At 59.1% G+C, this 9926-nt stretch overlaps 1 protein-coding gene across 2 annotated transcripts in view; it reads left to right on the top strand.

Annotated features, from left to right (window-relative positions):
• The first annotated feature begins 2187 nt into the window (after nucleotides 1-2187).
• The window catches only part of GSG1L (GSG1 like), a 193804-nt gene continuing 186065 nt past the window's right edge, over nucleotides 2188-9926 (top strand). The window contains exon 1 of one of the 2 annotated variants that reach the window (XM_074322757.2): nucleotides 2188-2816. In XM_074322757.2, coding sequence (XP_074178858.1) covers nucleotides 2480-2816 — 337 coding nt within the window. In that variant the 5' untranslated portion in view covers nucleotides 2188-2479. The remainder of the gene's footprint in view (nucleotides 2817-9926) is intronic. The other variant, XM_074322758.2, reaches the window with a different exon arrangement.

The raw sequence follows: 9926 nt of genomic DNA, 5'->3' as shown, positions 1-9926 counted from the left end.
TAAACGCCAGAATCCCTCTGATGACCTACACAGAGCATGACCGCCCCCCGCCCCCGTCACCTCTCCAATCGCATGCTCTGTGACTCCCTGCCCACTGCTCTCTGGTATCCCCTACCTCAGGGCCTGTGTACTGCTGCTCCCTCTTCCCGGAAGCTCCTTTCCTGGGATATCCCCAGGGCTTTCTCCCACCCTCCTTCAAGTGTTTGTTTCAATGTCACCTTCTCAGCAAGTTCCCCTTGAAGACTTAATTTAAAACCACAACCTGCTCCCTTCATTTCTGGCCACCTCCCTGGCTTTTTCTCCCTGCCTCTTAACACCCTCACACTCTACAACACTTTTTTTTATGTTGTGGCCTCTTTTCTCCCCAGTGTCAAGCATGCAGTGGGTGATCCGTGAGTGGAAGAGTGTCTTAGATGGAAATTTTAAACCCCTCTGCCTTCCTCTGGATATTTTTGAGAGTGTGGCCCTGGGACATATGTCACCTGGGCTCCCCTGGCTTTGGACGCCTAGGACAGGGCTCCCAGCTTGTAGGTCCTGCCCACGTGCACACCAACCACTCTCAAGCCCACCTCTGAGGGATTGGTTTTCAAATGTGGACAGATACTCCTCCGATGGATATTGCAGGCTTGTTTAAAAGTGTTACTGAATTCCTTGTACCTCTTTGGCCGTCACATATTTTCTCTGTGAACCAATACCCTCAACACTGCTGTTACTGCAGGGAGGTCCTTCTCAAAAACAGTTGGGAACGCCTTGCCTTGGGCCAGAAAAGGGACCCAATAAACAAGTCCAGAGACCCCTGGCTGGCCGTCTTTTATATGGTTCCTGCCAGGTACATGGGCCACGATGACTCTCACCCACCCTTAGGCAGCATAGCAGCAGCTGACAGTGAACGTTCGCTCACCTACCGGAGTAAAGCAATTCCCAATCCCCTAACCTTGAGTTCTGCAAGCCCCGCCTCTCCTCAAGCAGCAGCTTCTTGGAGCAGTTCTCAGCTTGGGCAGCATTCAAATGAGCTCTGGCAATCAACATGCAATTAATCGCTGCACACCCTGGGCATCCAGGCACCAGCGCTGTGCAGAGTGAAGGGACTTCAGGGAACGCAGTCTGAGAGCAGAGGTGGGCGATGGGGTGGCTCCCCGTTGGACAATCCCCCTTGTTGCCGAGATCTGCAAAGGTTTGGGGGACTTTGGTCAATTGCCCTTGGTTCATAGGTTAACGATAGTGCCTGGCATTTATTGAGGGCCTACTAAGTGCCAAGTGCGTTTTACAGGGATGATCCCATTTCAACAGCCCAGTGTGCCTCCTTTTTATAGACAGACACTGAGGCTCAAAGCAATTAAGAGGCTTGTTCAAAGCTCATGGTTGGTGAAGCGTCAGATGTGCCTGATCCAGGTCAGTCTTCCTGTCCCCACCCCAAACCTTGAAGATTTGGGGTTGGCAGCCTTTGTGGGGCTCCCCGCCTCGGAACCGCTAAAACTCTGTGCCCGTCATGGGACCTCCTTGGGTCCTGCTGCTCAGGATCTCAGGTGGGGATGGCCTGCCTGGGGAAGCCCCGTTCGTCACCCCCAACCCTTGGCATTCTGTCTGGGGCACTCCTTTGCCACCCTTCCCGCTGTTCCATGATATGACAGGGACCCCCGGTGATTGCAGCTTTGTCCTGCCAGGAGAGCCCTTCCTGTTGGTTCTCCTGTGCAGGGTCCAGGGGAAACACAAGCCCTGACTGCCTTCTTGGCGGGACACCCCTCCTGCCTGGTCCTGCAACTCCAGGTCCAGCACGAGGCGTTCCTTCCTTCCAGAGGCTCCTGCAGCTGTCTGGAAGCCCAGCAAACTCTGCAGCCCAGACCCTTTGGGGCTCCTTCCGGGAGGGGGTCCTGCTAGTTCACGTTCCTGGAGGGGAGCCCCGGCCTCACCCGGGCAGGGCCTTTCTGCGTCTTCTGCAGGGTGCCCCCTCCCGGCCGGGTTTGTTGCCCCACGTCTCCCATTGGAAGCCTCTTTCTCCGAGAGCGCCTTGCCTGGCATACTCCTTGCTTCTTAGATCCTGCACTTGAGTGCGGGTCGCTTTCGGGGGCGTCGCTTCTATCCGGGTGCCCCACCCGCGCCTGGTGTGGGGCGCCCCCTCTCCCCGTGAGGGCGGGAGCCGGAACACTGTCGCCAGCCGCCTGCAGGTGTCTCCCCACGGAAGGGCGCGCGTCCCTGCGCCGTGGCTGCTGCCAGGCGCCAGAGGCTCCTCGCCGAGGTGCACTCGCGCTCCGAGCTCCGGGCGCGCCGGAGCCGCTCCGCCGCCGCCGCCGCCGCCGCCCGCCCCCAGCGCCGCGCCCCCACTGCGGGGGGGACCATGGGCCCACGCCGCGTCCGCCGCTGCCGATCGCAGGCACCCGAGCGCCGGGGCGCGGCGGGCAGCGGCCGCTGACGCGGGGCGCCGGCTGCCAACTTCGCGCGCGGAGCTCCCCGGCGGCGCGGTCCCGGCGGCGCGGGCGGCATGAAGACGAGCCGCCGCGGCCGAGCGCTCCTGGCCGTGGCCCTGAACCTGCTGGCGCTGCTGTTCGCCACCACCGCCTTCCTTACCACGTACTGGTGCCAGGGCACGCAGCGGGTGCCCAAGCCGGGCTGTGGCCAGGGCGGGCGCGCCGACTGCCCCAACTCGGGCGCCAACGCCACGGCCAACGGCACCGCCGCCCCCGCCCCCGCCGCCGCCGCGGGGCACAGCCCCCCTGGTGGCGCGCTCTACAGCTGGGAGACTGGCGACGACCGCTATCTGTTCAGGAATTTCCACACCGGCATCTGGTACTCGTGCGAGGAGGAGCTCGGCGGGCGCGGTGAGTGAGCGGCGGCGCCCCGCGGGCTCGGCTTCCGGCTCCCCCGGGCTGCGCGGCCCCCGCGGCCCGAGCCCCCCGCCAAGCTCCCCGCTCCCGGCCGGCCGTGGCCGGCGCTGCGCAGGGCTCGGCCCCACGGTCAGGGCGGGGGGACGCGCGTGGGGCCGGTCGTTCCGGACGCTCCTCCGTTACAAGGTTCAGGGCCGAGCTCCTGCGGTGGCGGAGCGCCGGGCGGCTCGGGGGGCATTGCCGCGCCCTGGGAGGCGCGTCTCCCGGGCACCCACCCCAGCTGCGGGTCGCTGAGGCGCGCGTGCGTTTCCGCGCCAGAACTACTCTCCGTGCTCGCCCCTCCCCCTCTTTCCTTCGCGGGGCGCCGGGTGCCTCCCACCCACCCCGTCCCGCCCGGGGGTGGGCGCTGGGACGGTTGCTGGGAGCCGCTCCTCCCACCGCGGGTCCACAGGGCCGGCAGCCGAGGGAGTCACGCTTCCCCCACCCCCAGCCCGCACTAATGCGCTCCCAGACGGGCTTGCCAAGCACCCGAGTGGGGAGTTGGGCCGTGGGGTGGGTTCTGGGCAGGGAGCCCTTCGTGTCCTGACCCCGCCCGGGAGAGGACGCCGCTGGAGGGGGAAAGGAGGCAGGAGGGAAAGCGGGACAGCTGGGCGAGGCTCCCAGAGGATTGGGGGTGTGTGTGACTTTTTAGAAGGCAGATCAAAGTGCTCCCTTTGCCTCGCACCGCCCCCCCCTCCGCCGCCCGAAATGCAGCCGAGACCGGAGTGCGTGCCCGGAGGCAGGCGGTGAGGCAAGGCTGGGGGACAGCTGCTGAGCGCGGGGGTGCAGAGGCCGGGCGCTGGTCCTCCCCACCCAGTCCCCCGAAGTCCAGGTGTGGGGACGCTCTTGAATGAATTGACCTTCCCCCCCAAGGTTAAAACTCCTCGGTGCATGCATAGTCGTGGTGTCTGTGGGGACGCAAACGTAGACGGAGTGGATGGAGGGGCCGTCACCCATCGTTTGCCCTGAAGAAGTCACTGCCTCACTGGTTGAAAGGTCAGAGGGAAGGAGGTGAGCAGGGAACGCTGGGAGGCTGCTGCCTCTGCCTGCAGCCCCTCCTGCACGGCGTCCCCGCTTGGCTCCAGCGCAGCTCAGGGCTACTGCCCGGCCTGGCTTCTTCCCAGGCAGGGTCCTCTGGAGAGAAGACCTGCGGTTCTCCCTCGGTAGCCAGAGTCTCCAGGTCTTCGTAGCTCGTCACCACCTTTATCTCCCTCATCACACATGGCACAACTTGAAGTTTTCTGGGTTCTGCCTTTGGTCGCCAGCTCCTTGTCCCCTGTCCCCACAGGATGGCCCCCTGTGAGGACAGGGCCAGAGCCCGGCCGTCTTTGTTCACTGCTGTCCCCAGCCTGTGGGTAGTGTCTAGTGCATAATAGGTCTTCAATATCTATTTGCAAGATAATGTTGGATGAGGCCTCGGGATGATGGACCAGAGGTTTCCTGGGGGGCTGTCTGCTCTCTCACCTGGTGGGGGGGGTGCTCCACTGAACTCTTCTGTGTTCCTGCTGGACGCTGGCTGTTTGCTGGAGATACTGGGTGTTTGCATAGGGTCCCACCCCTGACCCACTTCACCCCATCGGACTCACTTCTGACGGGCACACACGTGGTGAATTGTTCCTCTGGGATGCCATGAAAAGAATTAATCTCAAAAGGCATCTTGACTAAAATCCTCTGCTTTCCACTCAGCCCCACCCTGACCTCTGGCACTGAGGCCTCCTTACGTCTTGCCCTTGTCTGCGCCCTTTGCGGTGAGGTCCCCACACGTCTTTCTCCAAGCTTGGGAAGATGTTTCAGGGCTTGGAAGGTCCTGCCTTGGACACGTCACCTCCTCCTCCCACCAGGAGTCTCCTTTGCGGGGAAAGCAGCCACCTTGCTTCTTCCCACACAATGCATGGTGGCGGCGGCATCTCAGGCTCGGAGTGGTCTCCCCCCCTCCCCGCCCCAGCCGAGCCTCTTTGTTTAAGGGGTATCTGGCCTTGGCCTGAAGGTCACGCTCCCAACTCTTGCAGTTATTTCCCTGTCGCTCACTTATGTAGTGCATCCAGGATGTTTAAACCCAAGCATTAAAAAAGAGTATTCATTGAAAAACATTTAAAAACAATGTCAGGTTACATTGATTGAGCCCTTCCTGTGCCCCAGGCACAACTCCCAGATCTTGTTGAATCCTGGCCAGTACCATTGAGGCAGACACTTCTATCGTGCCCATTTTTCAGATGAGGAATTTGAGGCTCAGAAAGGGTTTTGGCCAGGTCTCACAGCTGGCCAGGGGCCTGAATTGTCTTCTGGGGCAGAAAGGAGTCCACAAGAGGGGGTACCTGAGGGGGTACCGGAAGAGGATGGCACAGTTGGGGATGGGAGGAAGGGTGATTTAGCGGGTTCAGCCTAAGACCCCCTCTACCAGTCCTGTTAGTAAAAACATGGATGGTTAGTTTGTTGGGAAAATAAAACAAACCCACAGTTTTCTCTTGAACACTGTTGGCTAGAGATTGTCCCTCCCAGAAAATCACAGTTTTCCTCCCTGGGGGCTTGGAAAATAGTTATCAACCTGTTAGTGCCGGTGAGAAATTTGGAAGGCCTGAGCTAGCCCGGATGGTTACCCCCGTCCCCCCTGCCACAGTGCTCAAATCCTGCCCCTCCATTGCCATGATCCTGAAAGGGTGTCAGAAAGTACCTGGCCTCAAACTTTTGTTGCTATGACAACCTTTTTTCTGGGTTCTGTGACCATTTTTAAATGTATTTTTTTACTTGAAGAGGAGAAAAACGCCCCAACAAATCCTGGGGGAAAAAAAAATCCTGCCCTTCCCTGCCCCCACCCCTGAGAACATGGAAGACCCACTTCTTTCCCTCCCACCCGTGAAACTAGAAGGAATTTCACGTTCACCGAATGAAAACACCAACCACGAAATCCTAACCTCTCTGTGAGAAGCAGCTGCTAAATGTTCCTTCCTCTTCACGGTAATTTCCTTCTGTGCTCAGCAAAACCTCTCCCCACTCTGGGCAGCCACAGGGAAATCTAATAAGCCCCTTCGCCCCCCCCCCCACACACACTAAAAATCTACAGCATTCACAAAGAAAACTGCAGCCTGTCCTAAACGGACGCAATTTCCCCAGACCCAGCACAAAGGAACCTTTTCTCCTTCCTTCCAAGAAGGAGCGTCAACCTCCTTCAGCAAACAGAAAGGAGGGGAAGTGTGGCCTCGGCACGGAACTACCCGAGCCCTTCACGCCAATTGGAGTTCTCTCTGGTTTGAATGCTCCAAAGGGGTGGGTGGGTGCACACTCGGGCAGTCTGGGGTCCGCTGCAGCGGCAAGGCCTGGAGGAGGGACCATGGGGGTCTGGGGTGGGGGGAGAAGCGGTGGCCGGCAGGTGCGTGGGCTAACTGGGATCACAGGTGATTGAACTTGATCCTGAGGAAACAGTGACTAGGGAATTGATGGGGCACTGGGTTGAGGACTTTGGAAGATGGCTGCAGGGCTGGGACTGGGGTGGCCAGAGAGGAGATGGGAAGCAGACGCGGGTGGCTGGGTGACGACTCGTCCCTAGACCACTGTCTCCCCTGTAACGGGGGCAGCCGTACCCTTTCTCTCTTGTGAAGGATGGAAGGCTCTCCAGTGTAAGGCCAGGCTCTGCCTCATTTCTTAGCTGTGTAGCTTTTGCGAGTCCCTCAGTTTGCTCCCCTGTAGAATGGGGATTGGAGCAGCTCGCACCTGGCCCAGGTGCCACCCTGTCTGAGCCACTCATATTTCTCCTGTGCATTTCTGCAGTGGCCTCCCAGCTTCCGCCATGGTTCCCCCATGGCTCCCCCCCAGCCCACGCTCCACCCAGAATCAGCGTAACCGTGAGATCCTGCCCCCCCCTCCAAAAGCCTCTTCTTAGAGTCAAAGCCAGGGTATCCTGTGTGTGAAGGGGACCCTCAACCCCCTCCCACTACAGCCCCCTCTGAGCTCTTCTCCCTCTCCACGACCCCCCAACCCCCCTGCAGATACCGGCTCCTGAGACCCTGGCCCCATCACCAGGCACTCTTCCCCCAGATTACCACAAGACTGTTTCTAGAAATTTCTTTGAGTCAGTGCTGAGCTTTCTCCAAGCCCCCAAATCAAAATTGATCTCCCCACTTGATTTTTCTCTAGCACTTGCCTCATGGACTTTACCTCCAGGTTCCTTGCTTGTTTTGTGTGTGGCCCACCAGCTCTGTGAAGGTTGGGTTGCGTTTATCTGCTGGCTGTGCAGGGCTCCCATGGGCACATAGTAGGTGCTCAGTCAATATTCTTGGGAGGAAAGTTGCTATGTTGTTATGGGTGGTGGTGGTGCTTGTTTTTATCCAGTTCTTTCCGAGGCTCTGAGTGTCTCACTACGCAATGAGCCAGGGCTGTCCCGGGACCTCCCCCCGATCCACTGAGGAGCCGCCACACAGCACCCTCCTTCTCACACCCAAGTGAGTGTCGGGTGGGGCTCTTCCCTCCCAGGACGAGACAGCACCCCCAGCTGCCCTCATGCCTTTCTTGCTTTTCTTTTCTACTGAAAAATCCCAGCTTTTCTGCCTGCTCCTTTAAATGATGCTGCTGTATTTTCTCAAGTTTGAGGACACGTGTGATATCCCCAGCTGGGAAGTTTCTAGTACTTAGGAGTGTGTTGGTGTATATCTGATGGGTTTCGTGTTAGGAGTATCTGACAGGGGAAGGTTCCGACTGTGAAAGGTGTGGCTCTAAGCCCTTGACATGTGTTACGTCCTTCCAGCCCCAAAACAGCCCTATGAGGTAGGTACCATGGTTAATGCCCATTTTCCAGATGAGGAAACTGAGGCCCAGGGAGATGACCACAAGATCACACAGCTACCACATGGCAGAGCCGGGACGCTCACCCAGGCAGAAGCTTCAGACCCTGCTGTACTGCACTGCACCCCACCGCTGCCGCCCCAATTCATTCAGGCTCCCCAGCTCCTCCGACAGGCCTTGTTGGGACGAGCACTGCACCAGGAGTCGTGGGCCCCAGGTTCAAGTCTAGATGCAAATGCCAGCTTGCAGAGCGACTGTGGATACGTCGCTTTTTTTTCTTCCTTATGTGTAAAATGAGAGTTTTGTTTTGTTTTTTGTCTGGATGACGGAGGTGGCAGAGCACGCCATGACCACAGACGGTCCTGGATCCAGCCCCCAGGCCACCACTCACCTGCTGTGTGGTGTCTGGTCGGGACTTGCCTCTCTGGGCCTCAGTTTCCTTGGCTGGGACACGAGGACGATAATATATGCCTCCCTGCATCTGTGGGGTTCAAGCAGATACTCAAGCACTCCGCTGGCACCCGGCCAGCGAGGACGTACTGCGCTTGCTGAGATCTGACCCCGGGGCAGAGGCCGCAGACCGGCCTGCGGGTCAGCTCTCAGCTGCCTGTTCTGTGTGTTTGGCTCATCAGTGTTTACAGTATATTTGAATCAGTTGCCAACATTTGAAAATTGACACACGTCATAGAAACATATGGATTCATGGTTTTTCTCACAAACCTGGCTGATCTGTGGGCCGTGGGCTGGCTCCTGTGGGAGTGGGAGCTGCCCCAGCCGGAACCCACAGACTGCCCACGCCCGCCTGCCCCCTCAGTACTGAGGTGACTCGCCGCCGCCCAGGACCTCAGGCGCCCAGCCATGGAGTCGGATCCCTTCCCTCTTCTATTCAGGATTCTCCCGTGGGTTCCCTCTCCTCAGTGACCATCCCAGGGCCTGTGGGCCTGGGGGATTTGCCCCCCACTGTCTCTGTGACCCCTCACCTCCCCTCCCCTCAGTGGCTCTGCTCCAGCCACACCTGCCTCCTGGCTGACCCTTGAATGGCCAACACCCCCTGCCACAGGGCCTTTGCACTGCTGTTCCTACCGTCTGAGAACTCTTCTGTCAGACACAGAGCTGCAAGGTTCCCTTCCTTCTCAGGCCAGTCTCTGCTCAAATGTCCCCTTCTCAGTGAGGCATCGAGGACCTCGCGCTGTCTACATCGGTGACCTCCCCACCTCCCAGCATATCCCTGGCCCACCCTATTCCCCTCATCACTGTAATTGCTGCCGTACCCACCACCTGTCTCACTCATTTAGCTTCTTTATTCTCTCCCTCCCCTGCTCCGGTGCTCGCCCCATGAGACGGGATTTGGTCCATGTCACATCATGCCACATCCCAGAGCCTAGATGAGAAGGCACTCAGGAGGGGTTCTGTGACTGTCTGTTCAATGCATTTGGGATTCTAGGAACTGCTCCAGCGTCTGCGTGCCGCAAGAGGCTGGACTCTGTGCTCTGTGCCTGCGAGTCCCATGGACTTGTCCGACTTCCCTCCTCCTTCCTCCCCGTCCCGTTCTGCTCCCGGGAAGTGTGTTCAGTGGGATGCTGTGAGGACCCACACGGGTGCCCCGGTTTCCATTCTGGGGTGCGAGACTCAGAACCGTCTTCCGGGTGTGCTGTGACCTCTGTGTGGCCCGCAGGACAGAGCTGGTGCAGCTCTGTTGGTCCCAAGTGATGGAAGCAGACTTGAGCCCAATAAGAACGAAGGGGAGTTTATTAGAAGGAAGTGCACGCCCACAGAGTCCAGGCACAGGTGAGGTGACCAGACCTTGGGGGCCAGAGCCAGGGTCCCCTGGGCTCCTGGACACCTCATTTCATGGGCCCTCCCTCAGGTCTGGGGCCACCAACTAAAATTCTACAAGGGCCAGACAGGAAGCCCAAGAGAAACGCTCAGAACAAAACCATTGAAGCTCCCAGGAGGCCAGGCTGTATGTGTGTTGGGGTGAAGGGGGCCTGGGGGAAGGGGGGTGGGAGGGAAACGGTGAGGGGCAGGTGCAGACAGCGGAACAAAAAGGTGAGGAGCTGAGAGGGGGTGGAGAGAGGCAGAGAGACAGAGATTCAGAGAGACGGACACAGAGGGAGAGACTGAGAGAAAGAGAAACAGACGTGCACACACGCAGGGAGAGAGCAGGCCTGGGGAGCGGGAGGGCAGAGGCAAGTGAGGGGAGCCCCACGTATTCCGGGGGAGGTGGCGAGGAGCAGACAGCTCTTTTCCAGGAGAGACTAAGCCCCCACCGGAGAAGGCAGCTCTGTG

Source organism: Rhinolophus sinicus, chromosome 10, assembly GCF_057876585.1.
Source record: "Rhinolophus sinicus isolate RSI-liver-muscle chromosome 10, RSI-T2T, whole genome shotgun sequence".
Classification (NCBI taxonomy): Eukaryota; Metazoa; Chordata; class Mammalia; order Chiroptera; family Rhinolophidae; genus Rhinolophus; species Rhinolophus sinicus.
This window is presented reverse-complemented; position numbering and strand designations above follow the sequence as displayed.